This window comes from Rhea americana, unplaced genomic scaffold (genome assembly GCF_003343005.1).
Source record: "Rhea americana isolate MKP2758 unplaced genomic scaffold, rheAme1 scaffold_8, whole genome shotgun sequence".
NCBI lineage: Eukaryota > Metazoa > Chordata > Aves > Rheiformes > Rheidae > Rhea > Rhea americana.
In genome coordinates, this window is record NW_028186978.1 from 1,702,401 (window position 1) to 1,729,898 (window position 27,498).

At 46.7% G+C, this 27,498-nt stretch overlaps 1 protein-coding gene across 2 annotated transcripts in view; it reads left to right on the top strand.

The window, feature by feature from the left end:
- LNX1 (ligand of numb-protein X 1) overlaps positions 1-27,498 on the top strand; it is a 67,724-nt gene that overhangs the window by 35,390 nt on the left and 4,836 nt on the right. Inside the window, exons 4-9 of one of the 2 annotated variants that reach the window (XM_085322792.1) lie at positions 2,641-2,796; positions 6,684-6,886; positions 9,519-9,890; positions 14,320-14,454; positions 20,708-20,885; positions 22,775-23,003. In XM_085322792.1, coding sequence (XP_085178918.1) covers positions 2,641-2,796; positions 6,684-6,886; positions 9,519-9,890; positions 14,320-14,454; positions 20,708-20,885; positions 22,775-23,003 — 1,273 coding nt within the window. The remainder of the gene's footprint in view (positions 1-2,640; positions 2,797-6,683; positions 6,887-9,518; positions 9,891-14,319; positions 14,455-20,707; positions 20,886-22,774; positions 23,004-27,498) is intronic. The other variant, XM_085322791.1, reaches the window with a different exon arrangement.

Below are 27,498 nucleotides of genomic sequence, written 5' to 3' on the forward strand. Positions count from 1 at the left end.
CGTTTCTCTTTTGGGCCACATCAGTTGATCAAATATTGGGATGACTTGACTGTGACAGGGAGGACTTTTACTCTGACTGATTTCACTAGGTGAAATCTCTATGTGGCATCATATATTTTCAGCAAGGTCAGCAGCAGTTCAGATGTTTAATGGAATAATATACAAAAGTCTTTCTGTAGTTGTCAGATTAGCCRCAGTTTATTTCCAGACATATGTCCTTTGAAGTTCTGTCAAAATAATCATTCCTGACGTGGAAGGAACAAGGTCCAAATAACACCTGATTCTGCTATCTTGAAAGCTGAATGAAGTACTGATTTTGGAAAAAAACCTTTGCTACCCAGGGACACTGAAAAATATGGTATACCATGGCAAATATGTCTCTATTATAACTGCAGCAGAGGAATAGTTACAGTCTTATACTGTCTTCTACCTGGAAGCAGTTCTTTACTGTGATGATTACTTCACCTTTTCTATTTGGAACCTGTGGCTTAATTTGTTTAAACAATATCACAGGCAAAAAAGTATTTGTCTGTAGTGTGGCATCGAAGCTAATGATATTTATCTGAGAGTAAGCTCACTGACAGCGCTTACAAGTAGTGTTCCAAAACTGAAGTAGAAGTTAGGACGATTGAAAAGAGAGTTTCATTCTCAGAAGCGAGGGAAGGCGACAGGGACGTCCTTCCAGTGCCTGATGCATTTATGACCTTGACARTCTACTCAAATGATAAAATACCTCCGAGCAAAGACTGCTCCTGCGCTTATTTGTATCACTGTGCTCTCAGCCTGGCATCGCACTCTTGAAATTCACTTCCAGGAAAGACGGCCCGCGTGCTCCTGCTCAACCTGATCTGCACACACACGTTGTACACTGTCTAGCGCTTTAGGGGGAAAGGATTTGGGAATGCAATTACAGAAGCCTTTGCACTGCTTTACRGTAGGGAGCCGTACTGCTGGTTTACAGAAGTGTTCATCAGTTCCTTTTTGCAGTTAAGCTATTGTAAAATAAATTGAATTTATGATTGCTTGAGGATGTCAAATGTTGCTCAAAGTCGAGTTTCTTTTTCTTAGTATCCTGGTTGTTGCAGTGCTACCATCTGTTATTGCTTTGCAGCGGTCGAGACCAAGGAAGCCTGTGCAGGAACATGCAACAAACTCTCATATTGTGTGGGTGTATCTTGCACTTACTGCTCAGTCTGATTCCTGTTGTGTTATATATATGTGCACATACGCACACATATATGTATATGAATATATAATAAATACTTCTATTTTGAAGAAAGGTATATGAAGAAAAGAAGGTAAGTGAAATGCAGATGGCTTTAGGGAACTATCAGTGTCTTTTTCATCCACTGCATGGCTCTACAAGACTCCTTATGCGCAGAGACTCTTTGTACAGCCCAAAGACAAGACAGCAGCAGCCCAGCTTTCACGTGAGGAAGGCTGCACCCTGCAGGCATCACACCCGGTTCCCATTTTTCCCGTTCAGATTCAGTTGCAGTTCAGATTTCTCAACACAGCTGGTGGAAATTTTACAGAACTGGTTCGAAACACTGATCTAGGACAATGAACAAGGCAAAAGATTTCTAGGGAAAAAAAAAAGAAAAAAAAAAAGAGGTTGTCTCTGCAGCATTTCCTCCACTGCAGAAAGATAAGCTGCTGTGCATAAAACAACCACAATTCTTTTGAGACACATTTGACCCTACAGCAATTTCATTTTAGTTTGTTTGAGACTCCTTTGGTAGAAGAATGTCCAGAAGCAAGGAAAGACCTTAGAGCTAGCATCGCCTTCTACCATCCTCCTGAATCGGACCAACAGCCCTGGAGAATCAGTGGAAAGAATTTGAATCAAATGCTGCTCTTTGCAGAATGATGGTAATGCCCTGGGAGAGTTGAACGCTAAATGAAAATTAGTTTGGAAGGGAAGATGTGCAAAACCAAGTCCCACATGGACACAAGGGCATATGACAGTCACAGATGCATAAAATTCCCAGGAATGGGTTACACAAGCTGTTTTTTTTTTAATTCTGGAAATCAGGTGCCAGAGAGCACAAGTGGATGCCCTGCAGAACACCTTATTTTTAGGGGTTGTCTTCAGTCATGCAAAGTTTCATTGACTTCAGCAGGGAACTTGCATGAGTCAGGCCTCCTGGGCTGGATAAGGACTTGCAATCTGGGGCACAAAATTCTGTTTACAGTCACCTTTGATGGAGCTAGACTCAGGCATCACAGCAAACATTATGCAGAGCTTTGTCACGCCTGATCATGGGAATGAAGGCAGAGATTACTCTGATGGCAACACTGTCAGTAAGCGCACAGTGCAGGCACAAGGCAGTTGAAACCTGAGCACKTGAAGGAACATTACCATTAAGTAAAATAAACTGTGGGGATAAAATATTAAGCATACTTAAAATTTCATATTACAGTCTTGTGGCTAATGTGTAATGAATGCTCCATACGCCTATATCGTACCAGACAAGCAGAGTTCAATGTGTAAGTCTGTCCTTTGCTATGTTATTTGTTACTGTAATTGGTGTGTAAAAATACCAATAAAATTGCACACTAATATAAGCAAAATATTGCTTGAGGAAAAAGTACACACAATATACCTGAATGCAGATGATATTTTATTATTATTGACAGATTCAGAATGCACCATACCACTCCCGATGCCAAAAACACAGCACTGTRTGGGAAAATCTGCAAGAACCATCAAAAACAAGACAGAGAGTTTACTTCTTTCTAGATTCAGCAGCTCTTCGATATTTAARGACTGGAAATATAAAATGGTAAAGAAAGGTATGCAATACTCCAGGGTTTTCCTGCTCCGGAAAACCTGGTCAAAGAGAACAGAAAATGCTAATTAAGACTATAAGGGCTGGAAAATGGGGAACGTGAGGACTGAGGCTCCAGTCGTGCAACAAGTTGTGTGTGTGTAAATGGTAAAAGCCCAGAGCCTATCCAGAGCCCCTTGAATTTGGTGGGGCCTGCCGAGCCGGGGGCATTCCCTGTAGGCAACTGGTTGCTGGAGCAGGGCCCCTCTTCGCGGCAGAGTATTTGTGTTAGAAAATTGCAAGGTGAAGACACCGTTTCCGTGCGTATCGTCATCCTAAAATAGGTAACGTAGGTTTTGATCAAACTGCACGCAAAGTGTGCAGACCATTTAATGAAAAAATTATCGTGTTTTCATGTTTAAAGAGAATGTATTTTTATATATTTAGTTTGTCAAACTTATGGTTAGTTTATCAAAATAGGTATTTGTCTTTAGCTTACTACAGTGTCAGTTGCTGATGATACAAACATCACGAAAATATGATATAGCACTTCATAGGAAAATATGAAGTATTAAGAGGCAATATTTTAATGAAGATAGAAATTGAGAGACCTTTGGTTGTTTGGCACGTGTGAGGAGAAAATGGGGCAATTTGCAAATTATATTTTGTAAAGAGCACAAAGAAATCACATGACGACAGGAGGTGAAACAGTACATTCTGCTTGATATAAAAAGAGAAATCTAGTGATCTGCACACTGGCAAGAAAAAGCTGTGTCTTGGGAAGATATTTTGCCGACTGCACCCTTRAGAAGCAAATCAGGTACTAAAAACTCTTCTGAGGAATCTGCATGAAGTCATGTTGAAAGCAAGCAAGGTGCCACTGCAAGACTTAATAAACCAGTTAAGGCATGGTTCGAGGAGCAGAGAAAGAACCTGATGTAACTGTGGGGACTTGCTGTAATCTTGCTCTGGGATAATAACAGATTGGAATAACATAAGAGTGTCAGCAGCTTGTTCAAGCCACACATTTCCATTGCCAAGAAAAGCGACTTTTTTTTTTTTTTTTTTTTTTAGAAAATGCTTGAGGAATGAGATATGGGAGAATGAGTGCTTGAGTCAAATAGTAGTTTGTTGGGACACAAGGTGAATCATCATGCAAGGGAAAATTTGAGCTTTGGTAGTTTGCGAAATCTACTAAGATACTTATTTCTACGCAGAGAATAAAGCTGGGGGATGCAGATTATGATTTGCACTTTTGCACGTGTATATTCCCTTGCATCCRCACTGAGAGTGTAAAAGGGGAATACTTATTCTGATGTGGGGACCAGGCCTGCGGTGATTTTTTGAGTAGCAGCTATGTCATCTGACCTTAAGCACCTAACTGAGATATCTGAGTTAGTTGGCTCTTTCTTTTTAAATGGAGGAGGGGAGAGTTTAAGGTGCAGTAGAGAGAGGTTAGATTAGCAGCAAAATAAAGTGCAAAAAGCAAAGGAGATTTAGCAGTGAACTGGGTTGTATCGCTCTCTTCAGGTGCCCATGGGCTATAAAGGAAGTTTGACCAACAAGATCAACAAATTAGGCATTTGGGTTAGAAGCCTGCATTTGGGCAGTGTGGGTCCCCCCTGCAGGGTAGAAAGAATCAAACAAATGGGGCAAATAATGTTCAGAAAATAGGAGTGTTGGGGGGGGCAGCAGTACACCAGCTCCTGTGACATTGAAGTGATGTGCAGAACTGAAGTAGATTGGAATRGGAGCAGAAACTGCTACTACAGGAGGGTAAATTAAATGAACAGTTGGATATTAGGCTAATGAAGTCTTTATAATTATCTAGAAAGGTTTTTATTGCCTGTTAACTCTGTGTAAGACAACAAAGTCAGGTCTGTGCTACTGGTAGGTGCTTTTTACAGATGTGAAGGAAGACAGCTTCCCACCCTGAAGAGCCTAAGATCAAAGAAGTGGTAAGGGCTGCAATGAAGTGTTTTTAATTTTTTCCCCTTCCTTTCTTTCCTCCTTTYTCTTTCCCCAAAATTTCTGGTGGCTTCCTTGTTTGTTACTTAGTACACATGTAATAGAAAATATTATGCTATCTTAGATACTGCTCTATTAATTAATTTTCATTTAACATTTTACTACTCTTCAATAGCAATCTCTGTACTTCTACTTCTAAAATAGATTATTGAAAAAATATTAGCACTTTATTTTTCTACTAACAGGTTTTTCACATAGACTTTGGCTTGGACTCTGGTATCAACAATTCAAAAGCTTTCTCTCAGCTATGGGGATTCAAGACAATTAGAGGCAGATACACCTGTACCAGATAACTCTCTGGTGCTTTTACTTGGACTTTGAATTTGGATGTGAATTGCCTTGGAAGGAAAGAAAATAGTGGTGACATGCTGTTAAAACAAACATGTCAGTTGAAAAGTAGGGTTTGGGAAAAAAAATACTGTTCTCCAGTGCATTATAAATAAATAAAAGGACCTCCGCACACACCCCAGTACTGCCTTTTCCCCTTGCCCAGACTGGTGGGGCCAGCAGGTCTTCCCTCGACAGCTGAGCAGTCAGAACGGCTCCCTTCTACCGAGCGGTTCGTAAAGCATGTGAAAAACACGTCCCAGCATTCAGGGACGCTCCCGAATAAATTTGTTCCTCCAAACAAATTGACTGTTACTAAAAATCAAGCTGTTCATTCTCTGTACATGAGGAATCCAGTTCAGCAAAGTTTTAAAGTGTTTGGTTTGAGCACAGCACCAGACCGATGGCTGCAGTGGGATTGTTCAAACACTTACAGTTTGGCACACTTACGTCCTGAACTGAAATCCATACCAAAGAATAATGACCTGTTATTTTTTTACAGAGGGGAGAAAATACCATCCAGCCTCACTGAAGTCTAGTTGTATTTATTCAAGGCGAGAAGTCTGCAGTTRTATTTCTCCAGGCTGTGGACAATAATGGGGAAATGTCACTTCCTATATCAATGGTAGCAGATGCATGTTCATTTAAACTTGTTTTTTTCAATTAGGTTGTGGAATAAGCCTGTATTAGATCTGATACAGTTGGTTTGTCAGCAGCAATAATTTTGCTTGTGCATATATGCCTCTCTGAAGTCTGGAACAGAATTTGTCTAATGCAGATCTTCTTTGAACTTTCCTCTCCCTTCAGACACCTTGAATGTACTGTGATTTTAATACAGACACTTTGCAGTAAAAGCCAATTATTTCTACTTCATAGAGTTTAAGCAGTCATGAAAGGACTGCAGTCTGATAGCGAATCTACTATCTTCTTTAGGTAGTCCAAGAGATTTTTCCTTTCTATTAGCTGAAGGTAAAGAAATGCTTCCTTGGATGTCACAAGCCAAGCATCCATCTTCTGCTCTGGCACCAAAACTGGAGGAAAATAGAGTAGTAACTGCTGAGTCCAGCTGGGGAAGGTGCCCCTGARAAGTCTGTGCAGCCCACCACAGCAGGGACTGCCAGACCACAGAAGTTTCTTAGAGGTGTCTCAGATGGTGCCAGTCTGCCCTAGAGCCAGTGAAGAACCATGGCCTGGTCCTCAGGGGTCTCTGGTCACTAAAAGTGTATCTTGTTCCCTTCAACAATTAGCACAGGAATTTTTTTTTTCTTAAATACATTTCATTTGTCTGGATTACACCAAAAGTCTGGGGCTGTGTTTTGTGGGGGGAAAAAATGAAGTTTGAATATATTAAAAATATAAATTTATATAATATATAAAAAATAAAGTCCTCAAAGTCTACTAAGCAACACACATTCCTTTCCTCCCTACTTAGTATAAACCACATCCATGCATAAAACCTAGTTTGGATAACTGGCAGATACGTGAAGTTGTATGGTGCATATTTTAATAATGCAAAGCTATGATTTCAAATAAATCCCTTACAATGTGCATTTCCAGGTTTTCCCAGATTGTATCACCTGATTCCAGATGGCGAAATTACCTGCATTAAGATCAACCGTACTGATCCCAATGAAAACCTGGCCATTAGGATTGTGGGAGGCAGTGAGACTCCTTTGGGTCACATTATTATTCAGCATATTTATCGAGATGGGGTAATTGCCAGAGATGGAAGATTGCTGCCCGGAGACATGATACTAAAGGTACAGTACTGTGGAGGTAAAAGATAAAAAGAAGTATCCTAACAAAAGTTAAGGCAGTGCAAGTAGATCATACAGATGAGATTTGTGGTGTTGCTTGTTTGTGTGGATGGAATAATATACACAGAAAGAGGTTCAGTTCCCCTGCATGCTGTCGGGATGTCATTCAACTGTTTTTGAGGCTCACTGATTTTTTATTTTTCCCGTTCAATATCAGGCTCCCTGAATCCTAGCTGAACAGGCTAGACCCAAAACGTGCTGTACCACAGCATAGTGTTGGCATTTCTAGTAACGCCAGCAGTGCTGTTGAGCCTTGAGCCAGTTTTTGTGAAATCACCAGGTGGAGCATTGCTCTGGTGCTCGTACAAAATGGCTCTGAGACACGATCGCCTGGTTGGCGATGGTCCGCAACCTCCCCCAGGGTCTTTGTAGCAGCAAGACAAGAAGAGTGAGGACTCGGCCTGTGGAGGAGCGAGAAGTGCCAATGTAAACTTGAGCAAAGGAGATAGGGGGAAGGATCAAGCTTCAAAAAGCCACTGCAGAAATTTTTTCTGAGAGTAGGGGCTGGGCTTTTCGCTCTGTTTGTTTCTAGAGTGTTGTGGGCTAAAATCTCGGTTCACTTTCCGTTGCCTTAAACCCGCTTGCACCAGGCGAGGTGGTAGGGGCCTCCTCAGGGTTAAGTTCTTTCTGCATTCAGCTCCCACGTGCGAGGCGTTAGCCCAAACTGCGTGAGACACTGTCTGCTCTGGTTTTTGTGAGTGTTGCTCCATCAGCAGCCACAGGTGAAATCTCTGAGAATAAACCTGAACAGCATTGAGGCTGTCAGCTGCTACTTCTACTCCTGTTTTTATAGAAATGTATATCAGACAAACAAGAATTAGGCCAGATGCTTAAAAATCATGTTTCTTGTGAGCGGTGGCTCGAGCTTTGGAATGACCACTGCATTCTCGGCTGCCCCATCAACATGGATCTCTGCAAAGACGCTGAGTTATACAAGTCCTGGGGAGAGCAATAACAGAAAATACCAGCTCCATTCCTTCTGTGCTGCGATGGCTCAGTGGTGTGTGGTTTGAGTGCACAGATACGTTTGCATTGCAAGCCAAAGGCCCAGCTGTACGCTCAGGTGTACCCAAAGCAGCTTAGACCAGCTAGCTCAAATACCGGTGACAGAGTGGCCAGAGAGTGCTCACCATAAGTGTCCAGATTAAGGGTAAACATTTGAACAGCCTGCTGGGTTCATCGTGGGCTCCCGCGGCTGTGTTGGCGTGCTGCAGGTACCTGGTGGTGGTACCCAAGCTAACCAGAGTGGCACTAGCTGGGCTAAAGCCGACGAGAGCTGTAGATGGCATGTGAGCGTGCTTCACGTAACCTGTTTAAACGCACCTCCAAACTGCAGCTCCACTAAGAGCTGGATAAGTGTTACCTGGGTCATGCCTTTCGGGGCGGCTTTTTGCACCGCTGAGCAGAAACCCTTCGTTGAGGGCACATCCAGACTGGCGAGGAGAGCCGTGAGTGCAGCGGGGTGGCCTGGCTCGGCTCCCCGCTGCGGGGCTGGGGCTGTGGCTGCCCTCCCAGGGTTTTACTGAGGACCCCTGGCGATCCCAGTCCCGTGCCGTTGCAGCTTATACTGTTGCAGCACCCCCGCTGGCTAGCTTTAAGTTAGTTCAGCTGTGTCTCCAGAGGTGCCGTCCCACTGTCAGGCTGCAGTGCCAACAGCCCCGTCGTGACCACCCAGGCAGTTCATTACCAAAAACCCAAGTGGGCCACTCTTGTCTGTGCTGGGGAACATTTTTGTTGCATTTTGGAGACRTTTCTTAATATTTAAATGGTTCAACCTGTGTAATGTAAAACTACATGGAAATAAGTTGTCTGATTCAGGTTTTCCAGCAACGAATTACAACCTTACAACTGGATTTCATTTAGCAGTGATAAAACACAATGCCTAGTCAGCCTTACGCACGCAGACATGGCAGGATTGACTGGAAGTTCTTCTTTTCTTTGGCAGTCAAATCAAAGAAGTGTCAGTTATGCTGTTTTATAGTCTACTGAGGTGAATCTTACCTGAAAAACAAGGAGAAACATAAAAAGCCCCCATTCTCTGGTCAGGTGTATCAGCAYAATTGCTAGCCAAACATCCAGGATGTTTGAATCTCCTGCTGCGGGCTCTCCTCTCCATTTTAATTAGAGGTTCATTAATGGGACACAACTTTTTTTTTTACCTAACTAAACTTTAACTAAAGTGGTTGGGAGATAAGGAAGCAGAGAAACAAGAAAGCRGTGGGAGTGAAAGGAAAGGCTGGCAAGCTGATTTGAAATCAGAAGCTAGTAGAATAAAACTCAGATGTATGAAAGGATATTGCAGCTTGAGGAAGAGCAATAATAAAGCTGAAGAACAACAGTTATGTCTGGAGACCATCAGGGAAAAAGGGTAAAAAAAGCAGTAAGCGTCTGCACGCTGTGTCCTTTCCTTGGGGCACAGCTGTTATGTAATGCAAACTTGGCCTCCCGTGCGACACAGTTTGCAGTCGCGCACGTCGCTTCGTGCAAGAACATCTGTGTAAACAGCGCGGCYGTCCACCATGCCGATGCAGATTAGGTGGTCTTTACGCTATGGATTTACGGCGCTCTCTTCCAGGTAAACGGCATGGACATCAAAAACGTGCCCCACAACTACGCGCTGTCAGTCCTGAAGCAGCCCTGCCACGTGCTGCGGCTCACCGTGCTCCGAGAGCAGCGGTACCGCTGCCGAAGCGGCGGCCCCCCCTTCGACGCGCGCTGCACCAGGGATGACAGTTTCCACGTTGTTCTGAACAAAAGCAGTCCAGACGAGCAGCTGGGGATAAAGCTGGTGCGCAAGGCAGACGAACCCGGGGTGTTYGTTTTCAACTTGCTGGAAGGAGGGGTGGCCGCCCGTGACGGACAGCTTCAGGAGAACGACCGCGTCTTAGCGATCAATGGGCACGATCATCGCTACGGCAGTCCGGAAAGTGCAGCCCAGCTGATACAGGTTTGTCACGATGAATTTAACCCCGGTTGCTGAACTCGTTTAACTCGATTGCAAAAACCAGGCAGCATATTTTCACCATCCGCCGCCATGGCTCTGCCAAAGCAGAGGCCATGCTGAATGGGAGTGTATCTCGGGGAGGGGAAAGGGCACCTCCACCACACTGGGCGGGGAATTCACACCTCTAAAATCTGATTTCTTGTAATACAGGCATGAACTATCTCACAGTGACACCTACTGCAGTTGGCTCGCTCGAGGGGCTTTGTTGTAATGTACAGATCAGTGCAAATTCTCCATGTATCTGTGTGTCATTTTCCTTCCAAATTCCCACCAGAACTATTTCCAGTTGGTTCCTTTCTTTACAGCCTATCTTAGTAGTTTCCTTTTCAGATAACCTCAACATAAAAAGCCAAGCAAAGCATATTATGTTGCTTTATCTCRTATTTACAGCAGTCCTTGTTCAGTTTTACATTTTGTTTGGAGGAATGCRCAGTGCTCACATATTGAGGAATTTCATGTGCTTCAATATCAAGATGTCAAATCCAACTGGCTTCTCCCCATTTCACATTGATACAATCAGGATAGCATGAGTTAGACTTAAAGAAGCATTTGAACCAACGCATCTTTTGGAAAGGATTCCTCTGTTAGCGTAGATGCAGAGATGGCTGTAACCAGCTTTTATTGAAGAGTTTATAGCATAGCTAAAGATTAATTYGCCAGCTCATCTGGAAGTGGGAGCTCCATGTTCAGATGGAGGCGAGTGGAGCGTGCTCTGCCTGGGGAACAGACTTGTGTGCACTTCGGTAATACCAGTTGTGGAAATTCTTGTGCAGCATCTTTCTGGGTTATTTTACATAGCTCCACCGACTGGGAACGGAAGGGGGAGAGGGTGAATTCTCTGAGCAGAACAAAGCCTGGAGTGAAACCCTTTCTAAAAAAATTGGCATTCTTGGAACAGTTCCTCACGGCTGCAAAACAAGGCAACATTGCTTCATAAGCAAAAAACACATGCRGCCTAGAGATGAAATGGAAAAAATGACTAATGAGGCCATTCTCACACAAGTGTTTAAAAGTGCAACTAAAGCTCTTACTGGGTTCCAAAGAGTGGATGTTATTTATAATAATGCTTGAAATGCACACCAGCCTCTGGGGATTTAAACAACATGTCCATCAAAGGACAGAGTCAGGTTTCCAAACAGCCAGGATTACATTGCATTGATGTGAGCTCTATGAATCACATTTGCCTAGCACAAAATTCCCGGACCCTGTGTCTTTTTTGTCATGTTTTTTCATCAATTATCATTTGCCTTTCCTGTTTGCATGTTATACCAGAGAACAACCATTATWCTGAAGCCACAAATGTTTTGCATTTGCTTTTTACACGGCATGTTTTACTTTGCCCTCTGATTTCTCAATAGTACCCCGCCTGTTGAGACCTAAATGTGTGTCACTTGTGGTATATGGGAATCTACAAATTAACAGCACAGGATGCTTCAGATACGAGATTGATTTCTTTAAAAAACAGAACCAGCTTTCATTTTAGAATCATTAAAGGTGGTGGTGGTGATTTTTACCTTGTCCCGTAGCTGTTTTCCTCATTCATTATGCTGAGCRCAGCTGAGAGAACATCAGGTTTCTCTGGAATCTGATTAGTTTTGACTTCTAAATAATGGATAAATGCAAAAGTACCTGATTTTCAGACCTTCAGCAATTATACATTAGCATACGTGGGGCAGCTGTTAATCAGTGGATGAGGTGTCTGGCTGTTCATAAGCTCAGTCGCGAGAACCGAAATGCAGAAAGCGCCCAAGTGCCAAGCAGGAGCGTGCCGGCATCGTAACGCTTRGGCGTTCGCTGCATCCCGTTTGTCACGTTACCTTTAGCCACGGCTTGTAACCTAAATAACGTGGCCTTCCTCATCCGTTTTCCGTAGGGGCGACAAGGAAACGAGCCAGGTACCCGAAAAGCGGGCGCCCGCGCGAGTGCATCGAGTGCGGCCGCACGGGGCGAGCCAGCTCGAGGCTTCGGTGCGCTCCCCGCCGCCGCTCGGGGCTCTGCTCAAGCAGAGCGTTTCAGCTGCTTTTTGTATTCAGCCCTGAAACTACCCTCATTTCTTTTTTTTTTTTAATTATTGCTTCATCATAGATAGCAGAGAAGGAATTGTGGGGAAGCGCAAGTAGCAAAAGGGGAGGGAGAGGTCAGAGCGAAACAGCAATTAATGCTCCAATCAGTAGAAATGTTACTGTGTTACTGTTTTTTTAAATGGAAGTAGGTAAATACAAAAGCTAGTCCTGTTGTTTGGATAACTTTTAAAATTCTTTGGACTTCTGAGAAATTGCTCGACTTGACTGACCTGGAGACAAATGTGACTTTACAACAGACGCTCTCGTTGAACTTTTGCTAGATGTTCTACGAAGAATTAATCACATTTACAATCTTCTTGTAAATAACCAGTTTTGAGACTAACCATGTGGCAGCAGATGAGTTTTAAAGAGAAGTTGCGTAAGTTGAAGTTGTTTGTTTTAGAGAAAACTCTGGRTTTTTAGGGTCATATGCCCTTAGGAGGTTTAGCCTTGTATTGCTCTGTTAGGTTTTAGCAAACTTTATAAACCAGGAGTTAGTGTGGTTTCTTTTCTCCCAAGATACAACATTCTCCTTTCGTGTACCAGATGAGTTTGGAGTCCAGGAATTAATATTCCATTACAATAAACATGATAAAAATACCTAGAAAGCTATTTTAAAATATGTATGTGCACCAGATGCATATATTATGAAGAAGCTGTGGAGATTTTAGTTGCTGCTTAAAAAAAAAAGAAAGAAAAAAAAGTAGCATACCCCAAAACATTGGGAAGGTAACAAGGAAACGCACATTTTTTGCTGAGATACCTTCCTTGGAAATAGCACTTTTCTGAACATGCACTCAAGCTGAAGGTTTGAGGGGGAGGAGGGGACTGGTTTTTAAATTATTATAGCGACATTTTTTGAAAACATTTTTTTTTTTTTTTTAACTCTCACCTCGTAATGTTGGATCAGGCTCTAGAAAAGATGAACCGAACTGTAAAAATGAAAATCCCAGGAGCCTCCTCTGGTTTCTGTTAGCTGTCCGCGCGAGGCTCGATTTCACCAGCGCAGCTCAGGCTGGGGTTGGTTTCCACCTGCGTGGCCAGTGCCGGCTTGCCCCGGGAGCGGGGCGCGTCCGGGGACGCGGGTGCCCCGGGGGGCCGGGACGCTCGCGGGGCCCCMCGCCAGAGCCTGAGCCGGGTTCCCCTCCCGCCGAGCGGGTCTTGAGCCCGCGGAGGGGGGGATTAGGGAGGTGAGGATCGTTTTGGTTATTTTCTGAGTATGTTCCTACAGCGTCGAGGCTATTCTGCGTTTCCTTTYAGCCCGGCCTGTTGGTTTGTCCGTATCTGGCACCCCTGGTTTACTCGCCGCAGCCCGTTCTCGGTTGCAGCCGTGCACCGCCGTCGTCCCAGGCGGGTCGATGGTTGACGTGGGCCCCGCTGAGGGCGGAATCAAACCAGCCGCTTCCAGGGCGGCGGCCGACCTCGGCAGCGCTGACGCAGTAGCGCGGAAAATTGTCGCTCGCCCGCGGAATTAGTAGCGCCAGCGTCGGGCGCGCACGCAGCACCGCCGCAACGGCGTGCGAGCGTAACGCGGCGGCGGCACGGCGGCGCCCCTCGCGCACCGCGGCCTCAGGAGGGCCCTCTGCGAAAGGTCCCAGCGTTACTGTGAGTTTTCTGGGCGCTAGCTGCTTTTGCAGTACCTGTTCCTACGGTGCAAAATGTGGCTAATTTTTCAGCTGGAACCCCGTTATTCTGCGTGCTTGCTCACGTGTTCTCGCGCTCTCTGCTTTGGCACAGTAGCATTTTATCTCTCAAAATGGCTTCACTTTTTTTTTTTTTTCCTCAAGCTACCTTACATTTGTCCTATTTGCTGCACTCGGGTGCACTCCGTTGCATCTTTTATTCCCCACTTTGACCAGCCAAAGCACGAGCACATCACAGGCTAGGGAATTAACGTCACCGTTCTGGCGTTCCCCTCCAGAAGCGGTAGCTGTTGTGCCGCTGTCCTGCRTCTGGCACGGTGCTGCCCGGTGCTGCTGTACGCGGGTGATACAGGAACTGATCTGTACTCGTTGGGCTGGATCACTGCTTCGAGCAAAACTGGGAGTAGAAAAGAATTTATCAGAGGGCTAACACCAAATTTTTGAGAGAGTTTTTAAGTGGCTGGTGGTAAATTTTTTTAGGTGCCTTTATTGACCTGAGCCGATGCTGTTGCTCTGCATCATTGCAACCATGTCAGCGGGGAGCCCAAACAAGCAAGCCGAGGCGGCACCTGCGCCTCGTGAATCCTCCGCGGCCGAGGAAGAGGAGGAGGAGAGGGGGGCCATTGCAGCAGAGCCGCGGGATTTACCCTGTGTCTCGTCCTGCAGGCCAGCGAGAAGCAGGTTCACTTCGTCGTGTCCCGGCAGAGCCGGCAGCAGCCCCCCGACATCGTGCAGGAGACGGGCTGGAGCTCCGGCGGCAGCGCCCAGCCCTGTCCCGCCGGGAGGAGCAGCCCCAGCAAGGTGAGAGCGGGGCCGCGGCGCGCGTGAACCTAAAACCTGCGCTCCCCGCTGTTTGTGCGCTGGGAAGCGCTTCCGTCTTGCCTCGGCCKGGGGTGGGACGGCGGGGAGGAAGCTGAAGGGTTGCAGGGGGATGGCAGTCTTGCTCGCACACCACGTACCGCGCGTAAACCTGGCTGCGGGCCCGAGCTAGCACGGCGCAGTGCGACCTAATGAAAATAAGAGGCTTATCTGAAGTTTCTCCATCTGGAACAAAGTCTACAGGCAGAAAGCTTTCAYGGACTGGTCGGAGAAATTTCCGTAAGCTGCTTGCAAATTATGGCACTCGCTAGTCTGTCGCTTGTTTCTCAAGATAACCGTGTACTGCCCCACTTTGGGCACTGGCTCGGGGGCCGCGAGCTGCCGGCGGCAGCGGTGGCTCCCCGGGGCCGTGCCGAGCCTGGCCCGCGCCTCGCAGCGCGGCTCCACCRCGTCCCCCAGGTACCGCCTGCACCGCGGTCCTCCTGCGCCGCTTGCTCGRCTTTCCCCCCGGCCACTCCTCCGCGGCCAATTGCAGCGTGCGTTTACCCTGCGGCGCCTTGCAGCGCTCGCTCTGTACGATAACCTGCGCAGGCGACTCCCGCAAACGCAACCGGGCGAGGACGAGAAACGCGGGAAGGAGAGAGCGGGGCCACAGGGCCTCGTGACCATCTGACGGTCAAACGCGTGGGCGTTTTAAAAAAGCAAACAGCACRGCAGCAGCCTTGTAAATACCTTTTCCTGAGCTTGCAGAGCGTTACTCTTTGCAAGAGACACAGGACAGGGTATGCAGTTTTTTGTGTGTGCTGTCCCATGTGAAGCACTGAGAGATCCAGGTGCTGTTGTTCAACTGAGGAAAATGAGAAAATGAAAATCAGGTACAGTCCCCCCGTGGAAAACAGCCGCCTGGATCGGACAGTTCACACACCCTCCCTCGCTGAGGGCAAGACAGCAYGGTCTTGGTGTTGTAAAGATTTGTCCGCACTCAGGAAAGGAGATCTGAATTAACTAAAGGCGTAATTTTAAATAAGATTACTGCCACTTAAACCAAGTCAAACCATTGTGTGGAGGTGTTCTTGATGAAAGAAAGCGGCTTGGGATTACCTTTAACGTAAAGGTAATCACATTAGATTCTACTTATTTTGGTCGTATGCAAAAATACTCCTGCAGGAGTTGAGTTTGGTTAGTTCRCTAAATTGAAAGTCCTGTGGCTGCTTAATTTATGTTAATCTCTCAGAGAGTCGCTGCTTGTGCAAACCCTCGTGAGTCTCGTGGTCTGCAAAAGGCGGAGGTACAGCTGTGGCCGCAGCAGCGCCGGCAGATGAGGAGGAGACAGCGGCGGGCAGTTGTTGTTTTTGCTGGGATCCATCACCCGGGCTGCGGAGAGCGTGCTGGAGTCCCCGACGGGAGAGCTGGGTCGGGGCCAGCTTCCCGCCGGCGCGGGGAGGGAGGCAGGAAGGCGGGCAGGCAGGGCTCGGATAAATCCGCCCTGCCGGATGGGCAGCCAGCTGTTCCCTTAAGGGGACCTCGGGACTGTGCTGCCAGCTGCCAGGCTGGGCGCACAGCTGCCAGCCGGGAGACAAGCCTCACTCTGCCCTTTACAAATGCTCATAAATACCCTCTCTTAGCTGCTTTTCCCCCCTTTTTAAACTACATTTATTCAGCATTTTTATGTATAGGAAAATGTGGTAGTCTCTGTTCATCTGCCTTTACTTTTCCTTTTGCATGAATGCGGGATCACAGCCCTTACTAAGGTGAAACTGGATGAATGGGATTATCCCCAGCTGCAGGGTTGGTGCTTGGTAGCTACTAGCCAGTAGCAAATACTGCCCATCTAATGATGCATCTGCAAGGCATTACTCCCTAATGCAATAATGATTTCCTTAGGGAGATGCGTGGAGGACAGCGATTAGCTCAGGTCACTGCCGTATGATTTCTGGTGATGCTCTGAGCACCTGCTAGCTCCACCATGTTGATCAGATTGATCAATACCACRTGGGATTATTTGGGAACATGACTTGTTTCCCATACGCTGTGCTAGATACCTGTTTTCTCTTCCTCTACCAAGATATATTGGATGGGAATTCTTGGTAAACTCASTGTTATTTGGGGGAGCTGTCAGGTCGTGAAGAGCCAATGGTGACATTGCAATAGTCCTTTTGAGGCTAATGGATCATCTTCTGTTGGCGAGCCCATGGCTCTTGGGGAGGTTTCTGGCTTGCCACAAGGGAGGCAAGCTATGCGAGCACCTCAGAGGGTATGCTGCTGTGGGCTTCTGCCCAGCGCCACTATTTGGGAACTTTCCAGGGAAGATCACGGCCAAAGAAGAAAATTGTGAACTGTTACCAGCTCCCTTTAGCTTTGTGTGTGTGCAGTGGAGGGCTCATTTCAGACAAAATGCTCTGGCAATAGATCAGTAGATCAGTACAGCCAGTAGACATGATTAGCTTCAAGCGCTGTAGGCTTTTGGTCTGATACAATCACTGCTGGAGTGTTATTTGGCCTTTCATATGGTATGAGCATGTCAGTTTGAATTTCTCTTGCTTTTTTGCTTAAGGTGTAGCTGAACATCATTTGCAATTCAAGATCTTTAAACTCCAAGCTTTGGTGGACTTAAAATTGTATTTGTTTTTGAACAGGCAGTGGTGCAGGAATAATGCTTGTAAGCCGAGAGTCTGTCCAGTGTCCTAATGCCGTGTATGCTCCTGCTCCAAAACAACACGGTGCCATTGGCTGTGCTTTACTGTCAAGGGAGGGGTCTGTTGGTGCTTGCTTGGATGAATCTGCTACCTGCTGCCTTCAGAGGGATTGCACTCTTGCATGCAGTTGACAGAGAGATTGCTGACTAACTTGAATCCTTCCTAATTAAGAGTCCCATCGCCCCCGCCCCGAGCTTGGCCTAGGAAGTGCTATTAAGAAGTCAAGAACGATCTCTTTGAGAGAACMAGCTCCCTTGTAGGACATACATGTAAATACAGGATGGAATTTGCTCCCAAGCCTTGGCTGCGTTCGGTGCCAAGAGTAAACTTGAGCTTCCAGCAGTCGTCTTTATCGTATAACGGCTCAGGAATCCCTTCTGGCCAAGTCTTGCCCTCATGACAGCCTGCCTCCATCTGGAAAGTGCAAGAAAGCAGCTTGCTTTCAGGCCAATGCCAATGGCAGACAGCCACCCAGCYGGCAGCACGCTAGAGGAGCGGGAGGACAGTCTGTGGCCACCACATCCTGGTGCGGTGGCGGCGGACGCAGGCTGTATGGCGTGCCGCAGGAGCGGGGCCAGTGCGCGGTCTCATTAAGTTGTTCTCCTGTCTACAAAGACGGGGGAGGTAAAGCCCAAATTGTTGCGGCTGCTGCCTGGATTCAGAAAAGAGGAGATGTCAGGAACACCTTCTAGCGCAGCAGAGGCTGCTAAGCAGGGCTGTAATGTATAAATAAACCGGCTTCAGCTTCTTTGAAGTCAGCGGGAGCTTTGCCATTAATTAAATAGTGCTCGTTTTTAATTATAACTSTTTTCTTACTCCCATTCTTTCTAACAAATTAGTACCTAAACAAAACAAGCCCGTTCCTGGGCGGACAGTGTCCTGCGACCGTATTCGTAGGTTAGCCTTCAGGTGAACTGCATTTTCCAACCAGGCACAGCTGTGTCCTTTGCCAGCAAGACATGCGTCATGGCTTGAGGCTGTGATAATCTGCTGTAAATATTTATTTCACTGTAAACTTCCCCCCAAAATTAAAAAGAGGAGAGGATGAACTGCTATGTTTTCCTACTCCTGACCTCTAAGGCCAATCCAAAATGATGGAGAAGGACAATTGTTTAGAAGCAAATGCACTGAAACGCAATCACTGATAAACATTGCCTTTTAACTGGTGTCCTCATTATCCCTGGTTCCTCCAAGGAAGCCCTACGTGTGTTTACTAAAAAAGGTTTTACTTTCCTTTCATCACTGTCTTCCTCTCAGCCGAGTCGCCCTAATTCCTTTCTATCTGCAATCATATAAAAAATGACATGTGGAAGAGTAGCTTCAAAGGAAAGCTGATCCTATGTGTTTGAACATACGAGTGTCAGCACTTTTATGAATTTTCATTGAAATGGAACATGATAAGTTGTTCCCAAGCACTGCTTGGAAAGCTGCTTGTTTCTGCACTGATTCCTCAAAAACAGAGCATTAACTGGTTTATCAGGAGCATTTTTGGTGTCTGAGATATAGCAGACATAGCATAAGTAACAGGATTGCCCTGACTGTTTTGAGTTGCCAATATAATTCTAGTTTCGTATTTTGTTGCAAAATCTCAAACTGCACTTTTGTGAAAATCAGCAGTGCCCCTATCCTGCTCCCTTCGGGAAGTGGCCTTCTCCTGATGGGAAGCTGCTCCTTTTCAAAGGGAAAGGGACATTTTTGCACAAAAATGGATGAAACATAAAACGGAGTTCAGTTTGCACAAGGATACAGTTGCAACAATTATATTTAAAACATTTACACTCAAAAGATAAACGTGACCTTTTGTCTCCTGAAGGTAAAAGAGATCTGGAATAGAGCATCTCTCTTTTTAAAAGGGGAATGTTGTAGCCTTTAGATATTTTTTAACTTTGGCTGCAGGTCATAAACCCAGTTACCCTGCCACAGTGCCTGTGATACAGCCAGACCCAGCAACTAAGGACCCTTTTCCTGATGCTCTTTGCTTTTTTCATTCCTGAAGCCCGGTGGCACCTGCTGTTGTTCTGTTCAAGCATCTGAAATCCTTTGCTAAGCTGCTGAAAGGTTCTGCTTTTAGTTATTGATGCTGCACCACAGAAATCCTGGCGTGGAATTAGTGCCACCGAACACATCTTTAAAAAGCACAAAACACAAAGTTAACCTGCTCTGCCATGAAAAACAAAACAAAAACAACAACAACAACAAAAAAAAGAAAAGCAGAAATGGAAACCATTCCAGTACAGTGCGTAGACAAACCCTCCGTGTATTTGTCCCCACACTACAGAATTCCCCCTGAGGCAGTTCCTTTTCTCTTTGCTACTCCCATACAGACCCCTTGCTGCTGCCTTYCTTGCTCTGCAGCCGTCACTGCCGCAGCAGCCATGGGCCCGGCCGCTCTGCTCACGAGGCTGTTGGCCGGGGAATTGAGGTGGAATGTCTTTGTGGGATCTCAGGTTTCTTGGAAGAGATTAATGTGGCTGTAAATGAGATTTATAGATTATTTTTGCATGTTATAAATGTGAGGTCACACTTGTGAATGAGATTTTTTTTTTTAATATTTGAAATGTATTTAACAGCATGTCTATTATATCTACATAATGAGTCTGGAATAGATGGTGCTGTTTCTACAAGAGGGGCTGGGATCCACAGGGACTGGTGCCAGGAACACAGCTTGTGAAATCCTAAAGGAAGTCAAAGCAGTTACYGTTTAAATCCAGATTTTCTGGAGAAGAGTCCTTGTCTCTTGGGTTTTTCTGTAAGCGCTGGATGGGTTTGTTCAGGTGACACTCAGTTCGCAGGCTGTGCTAGAGCTCGTGCTGCCTTTCGTGCCGGAGGCAGCCTGTAAGTTTGCTTCACCTCCGCTGATGCGCTTGTCGTCCATGTGACGGGTTGTGTGTAGGTAACTTTTCCTGTTTGGGCAGAAAGAAATGAATGACTATTCCCAGACAGAAGAAGTGACTGCCACCAAGCAGTGRCCTTTTAAGCACAAGGAATAAGAAGAGCCACCTAGAAGCTACTGGCTCCTTGCTCTATTAAAGTCCTTCTTGTTTTCTGAATTGAAATAATTATTTTTCTGATGTATTTTAGCCAGTACCCTCTATAGGAACATAGAAATTGGGAATAGCGAGTGAAGTGTRTGTCTTCTAATCTATCCCCAAGAATTTCATTCCTTTAAGCTAGGTGTACTAATTCTCATAACTACATAGATGATGTTCAGACTGGAAGCAGGAAGGTAAGAACCGTGACCTGATACCCAAAGATATGAGGACTGCTGATGATCTTAGGATAAGGAAAATTATTTTCTTTTTTGAAAATCAAATTCCTTATTTCACTTCAAATTGCTGACTCCTGCTTCCAATAGTCCCAGTGGTAAAATGCTTCTGACTTTGGTGGAAGCGGTGCCTGACCTTAACTGTTAAAGCATGGATTATTTTGGTTATAGCTCTGACTCCAGAGAGCCCAAAGCCCTGGGGAGAGTCACGCCTGCGCCTGGCCAGGAGTGGCAGGCGGTTGTGAAGTGCTTTGCTTTGGTTTCCCCGCCACAGAGTGCCTTGCACGCCGTCACCTGCCACGAGAAGGTTGTGGCCGTCCGGAAGGATCACACCGAATCCCTGGGAATGACTGTTGCAGGCGGAGCCACTAACCGGGAGTGGGATTTGCCTATCTATGTGATAAGCGTCGAACCTGGAGGAGTTATCAGCAGAGACAGCAGGATAAAAACAGGTAAAAATAGTGGGTTTGGAAGGTCTGCTTTGGTTCAAAGGCTTCCTTTGAAGGTCAGGGGAACAGGGAAAGCATCACAGCCTGCCACCTTCAGCTGTCCTGCAGATTTCTGTTGGGATATGTCAGATTAGAGGGTCTCAAGTCAGCTACCGGAAAAGCTGTAAGCAGCAGCAGTAACTGTCACTGTGAAATGTGGTGTAGGCATACTGAAGTAGGAGCCGCATTAATTTTGCACAGGAAAATGAATTTGCACCATCATCTCCTAGCGACTGAGAGCCTCACTGTGCAACCTTAATGGTTTCTTGATGCAATTTTTTGTGCTTTTCCTATCATTTCTGAAGAGATCAAAAAAAAAAGGAGTAGAATTGCCATCATTTATGAATGCCGTGTGGTTCAATATCGCATCCAGAACTGTTGATTTCCTACCTGCCAAATGCGGGGCTGYGGAGCTGCAGTCCTGCTGAGCCCCTCCAGCCCGGGCCGCGGCATGCTCGGAGCTGGCGCTCCCAGGAACCTCCCCCTTGCAGGAGCTCCAGCTCCTCATCCAAACATCTGTAGGAACACGACGTCGGCAGCAACCMGGCAGGCTTCCCCTTTCCTCCCGCTGAGAAGCGACTGACTCTGTGGGATGAATTTTCCAAAAAACGTTCCTTGCGAGGCAGACACCCAGCATGGAAAATTCAGCCTAGTTAATTTGATAAAATCGGAAGCGAATGAAAACTTGATGTTGTAGCAGAGCTACAAGGCGGCAAGCTTTAGAGCAGCCCTTAGACGGCCGGCTGCCTCCTCGGGGCAGACCGCAGCAGAAGGCTAGYGCTGGCTTAGCGCTGCCCGGAGCGCCAGTAGGTCCAGCCCGCGCCGTGAGGAGCCTGGGGACGAAGCGCGGCCGGAGCACCCGGGGAAAGCCGGGCTTTGGAGCGAGCCGCAGCGCTTTGCACTGCGGCCGCTGGTGTCTTCCAGCAGCAGCACGGCGTTAATAACGTCTTTTTTGTTCCCCTCGGAGTAATCAAGGTCCTTTTGGCGTTTTTCTCTAAAGCTGCTGTGCATATATTATAAATAAGGCATACAGAAAGGCATTTTGGCCTGTGGCCATTTAAACAGGCATTAACTTTAAAATAATAATACGTTATTCTATAAAGCAAACTTTGCGGAGAGCCAGCTGGAGTGGCAGTGCTCAGCTTCGGGAGCGCTGGGGGAAAACCACCCTCCAGCTTTCAGATTCTGRGTTTCAAATTCAGGTTAAATACAGAAGGCATTAGTTAAAGTGTGCTTCAAAAGCCTAAAYTGGCATCAAGTGCCCGTGAAGCTGCCTGCGTTGTGTAGAGACGCCGAGGCAGAGGAGTTGCAGTTAGCACGGGCTGTAGGAGGGCGTCCTTGCCTGAGGTTTCAAGCGTTCTCGCAGCAGTTGCGCGGGCTGGATCCTCGGCATCCGGAGCATCCAGAGGCAGAGGCRTCGCGGGCCAAAGCAGCATCCTCCGTGCCTCTGCTGCTCGGCCTCTCGCGGGCTGAGAGCGGGGGAGCTACGGCCGGGAGAGGACCTGGCCCTCCGCTTGCTCCGGCGGAGGTTCGCCAGCCCCGTTTAGCGCTCGGCTGACGTACCAGGTTGTGTCCTTTGGCTCCGGGCGCCGGGTGTAGCATGACAAGAAACCACAACGAAAGCCTTCGTCCAACCTGGCTTCGCTGCGTCCGTGGGGATCGAGTCCCTTCTCTCATGCTCGTGGCATGTTTACTAGCATATGCTTCATATTCACGGTAAATGATAATATTAACAAATACTGTCATCAGGCAGCGAGTCCTTGGCCTGGCTTTGACTCACTTGTTTTTTAGGGTGAAGGGGGGGTCTTAGAAACATTTGCAGGGATCTTCCTGATCCGTGTGATTGGTCTCAGGTGACATCCTGCTGAACGTGAACGGGATCGACCTGACGGGAGTCAGCCGGAGCGAGGCCGTCGCCCTGCTGAAGAACACCAACTCGTCGGTGGTGCTCAAAGCCCTGGAGATGAAGGCGTGCGAACCCCAGGAGGAGAGGAGCAGGGCGCCGCTCCCCGAGGCCGCGCACAGCACCCCCGAGAGYGGCGAGTGGTCGCCCTCCTGGGTTATGTGGCTGGGACTGCCGCGGTAAGTCCAAAAACTACATCCTTTTGCTGAAGGGGAGTGGGAGGAAAGATTTATGGTTTTTTGGCAGTTCTTTCTTTTGGCTTTATTCATTGCGCTGACATGTTAATTAAATCCAGGCTCTGTCACAGACTTTATTTTAAATACCTCCCTTTTGTAACCGGGTATGTGTACATGGAAAAACAGACACGTCGATCTGCTTGCAAGGGAGGAGAGAGTCCCGAACTGTCCTGTTCTTGAAAACGTACCTGGCACTTAGGGGAGGGAAAGGAGAAGCTTGTAGGGATGCAGGAGCTCGCTGATCCGGGGCCTTGGATCGACCACCCTGCAGAAGGTGGCACTGCCCCTCCTGCGGCTCGTGAGCTTCCCGGCCCTTCGCGTCAGCTAGACACAGCTGGGTAGTTTGGCTTTGCCCAGATGTTACAAAGTGCGTGCAGTTGGCCAGTATCTCCGAATCACCTCTTTTAACCTCACCCTCAACTGAAAAAAAGCACATTTGTCATGTACAGGAAGCAGCTGTGTTGTTATTTTAGTAAAAATAATAAAAGCCGCATCGCATGTAGTTACGTTCTCTCAAACGCGCTCAGTGTACCCGGTGCTTGTCTGCAGTTTCAGAGACGTTTTGCCCAAGGCAAAATACTTAATGAGGATATGCCATGGATCTGTGAAYATGCAAAACTAGCATCTCGCAGTTGAAATTTGTACTCTTAACTGAAGGAAACCCCTTCTCTGCTCCCTCAGCTTGAAGGAATGAAGAATTTAGCCTACTACTTAGTTTTTCCCATATTTCTAAAGCTGGTAGCTGTTCAGAATACCCCTTTTTTAAGAGAGGGCATGAATAGGCAACCTGTGGAACAAGTGAGCTTTTGCCACAGGCACAGCTTCGGGACTTGTCCTCACCGGCTGCGCTCACGTAACAAGTCGGGCTCTTTCCCTCCCTGTGGCTTGGGCCGTTTTGAGCTCCTTCCACACCTTGCAGCAAGGCCTGCTGTGACGGCCGAGCGGCACATCCATGCCTTGTGCCAGTGTGCTTCAGAGCTTGCTCTGAGGCTAGTGACTGCGCAGGCTGTGCTCGAGCACGGACAGAGCGGGAGGAAGGTTGCATGTCCACCCTCGCAGAGGAAGGGTTCGTTCTCCCGCGGAGAGCACGAGGTTCTCGTTGCTGGTGAGAGAAGGTAACTGATGGCCCATGGCTTGCTGCTTCGGGGCAACGCTAAACTTTTCTCCCCCCAGTCTCACTGCAGACAAGCAAGTGTAGAGAGGTCTCACCCACRCCCACTTCTTCTGCACCCCTGAGCTCTACCACAGCAATATGAAGGCACTGGAGTTCAGCCCACAGTCCTAGCAGAGAGAGGGCAAGTGGCCTCTAGGTCTCATGGATGCTGGAAACTGCAGGGCTGAATCTTGCCTTCAGTCACCATCCACTGCWAGATGGATTCACACGTTTGTGTCCTGCTGCATCAAAAACCTGTACCCTCTGGTCATCATCTACCAACAGCCGCCTAAAGTCCCCGTGTCCRCGTTAGGTAACCGAGATGAAGCACAGAGCTCCACAGAGCACTCAGTGCTCACATCAGAAAGTCAGTGCATCTTTGACATTTGGGAGGAAAAAGGGTTTTACCCTTTTAAAAGCAGTATCTAAGCTCCCTGTGCTCCCCCTGCAAAGGCTGCATGTGTGCAGCAATTCCCACCCCTCRAGTCTAAAGGAAAATTAGCCCCAGTGTCAGCAGGTCTGAAAACAGGAAGTTCATTGTAATTCTATCCCCAGCTGCAACTGCATACACAGTGCAGCCCTTTTCTGCGAAATAAAAATACGGGATTAGTATGCTGAACTGGTACACTGGTTTTAAAATCAGATTAAGACAGGGACCAAAACTGATTAGAATTGACAGTAACAAAGGCGTACTTCATCCTTAGTAGTCGTTGGCTGGTTGACTAGGGATGCAAGGATCAGATCTGGGCTTGTGCTTTAGGTGTTATGAGACCCTTCAGTCTTACCCAGTGTGAATGCTGTTACCCTCTTACTCTTGTACTGCTTCTCTGGGGCCCACACCAGACATCTGGAAGCCCTTCAGCCCTCACCAGAATGTGTGTTGTATTAACTCATTTCCCTCCAGTTTGAGCATTTAGCTTTTCTCTGTCTGGCTTCTAGTTTGCTTTGGGCAAGCATCACATGCCAGTAGACATCAAGGTATTTTCAGAAGTCTTGCAAAATTTTCAAGGCTGTCCTAGGAATTGTTGCTGTTCAAATACGCTTCTGACAGGTCCATCTTGCTAAAGGTGCCTGATGTGCAATGATGGTGAAGATTCAGCTACCTTCATTAAAATTGTGATGCCAATAATAAAGCAATACCACWTACTGGAGGGACTGCTCCAAGGTGGGAGAATTTGAGGACTTTTGGTATAACTGAGAGAAAACTAGAAATGTCAAAATCYGGACTATGCAGGATCTTAAGGTGTTTGGGAAGGTAGGCAGGACAGGGCATGTATACCTTAAAAATAGAAAAGGYTGTAAAACTACTAGGCCAGGAATAGGCAAGATTAAAAAGAAGCTGCTGGATGGTGAATTCTTTATTCTGCTAATAAGGGAAAGATGTGGCTTTACAAAGCAATGGCAATGCAGGGAGATGATTTATTTAAATCAAGCGAGGAAGGGAGCCCAGRAGAAGCCTGACTGTGCAAGACATTCAGTTGATTAGCACGCTAAGAGGAGAGGAGAGTCTTTCCTTTGGTGTTTAAAAAAACTGAGTGCTGCTGAAAGTCCTGTGAAGGATGGTACTATAAAATGTGCTCCCTGAGATAAGCTAAGCCCTGAAGGACGTTGACAGGAGTCTGCAAATCTCAGCCCACAGCTGATGAAGTAGAAAACAGGCTAATAGCAACGCGATTAACTRTAACACGCTTTATTTTCTTAGGACAGTGTTCAGTAAATGCGCAGTGCTCTGTAGTGCAGAACCTGGCCCTCTCCCAAGGGGTACATACGTGGGACAGAGATGGGCACAGATAAGAGACACTGGGAGAGAATTATCTACTTTTCTGGATGAAGTCAGTAGCAGAATCAGAGAGAGAGGTTATCTGACTCCTTGCACCAAAGCTCAAAGCCTTGCAAAAGCTGTCTCGCGTAATTTAAGAGCACCTGAATTTTTGCCCTTTTCTTGCGATATCTTATAATTGTCCTTSGCCATTTTTATACAGCTTGACAACCCACAAACAACTCCTCTAGTCTTTCTGCAGCACGATCCAACGTGTGGTGGTTATAAAATAGAGGCACATGTGCATCTGACATCTGTCAAAACTTGGCCTGCGTGTGCGCGGAGGGGCTGGGAGGCGGYAGGCGAGAGGGATGCGGGGACTGCAGCGTCCCAGCCCGACGCCTGACTTCAGAGGAGCCGGGTTGATTTTGCGGCTGAGGAAGACAGGTCTCATTTGCTGTTTGAGGGAAAGGCTCTTGCAAAGCGTGCACAAAGCAAATACCACGTAGCAGCTGGCRAGAAACGTTGCCCTCGCAGTGTGATACTTCCACTGTTGCTTGTTTTCCTGCTCTCCTTTCGTTTTTCTCCTTGCACTTCCTCCCCCCAGCTAGCACTTAAAACTACTTTATAGATCATCCTGTCATAACATTTACAAACATTAGTACTTCACATGAGTGCTTTTGCTCATCTGCAGAGTGAGGTGAGAAAGACAGTTGTCCAAAGTCATTTTGCAAACCAGGGGCAGAAGTGARTCTAAAACACAGAATTAGGGCAGAMACTTCCCCAATTATCTCCATCCAGGCTGTAGGGCTTTGATGGGGGCAATTCTGAAATGCTCACCCRCTCCACTGCCAGTTATCTACTGTATCAAAGGTAAAAAGTTCATGTTTTTTGTACCCGCTATTGCTGAAGTCTTTCTGAAGTCAAACTGATGTTGCTTTCCAAAGCATAAGAGTAATTACACTTTAGGAACAGAGGCAGGGAAWTGTATACTTAGTTCCTTGAAAATAAGACTTTAAAAATAAAGGTGATGCAGTCAAGATACTTTGAAATTTGAAATTATGCTGAGATGTAGTATTTCTAATGATAGGATCCTGTGTCTAGACACTGTTTATCCTCAGGTCCTGAATCTGAGGCAAGTTCACACATAAATTACTCCTTGTCCGCGGCTTTCTGACTCTGTTAGAGTATTTACACATAGAGGCTGTAAACTGTAAATTGCTTTGCTCCAATGTGGGAGATGATGGTTCTCTTTGGCCTTGTTGCATTTCAGTGGGTTATGGCTGTTTAACTGGGTCAAGATGCACAGATCAGGGCATCTTGGGTTACAACAGAAAACTAATCTGCTCAAACACACTAAGTAYCTTTGCATGACGCAAGTACAGCATTATTTCATTTTCTCTCCATGGTGGTTTTTTAGCTTGTCTTTATTACTACACAACTGCAAACAGACCCAAACAAAATAACTCTCTTTCTGCTGCTCTTTGCTTGGGCAGAGCAGGCATCTTCCCTTATGCACTGACCTA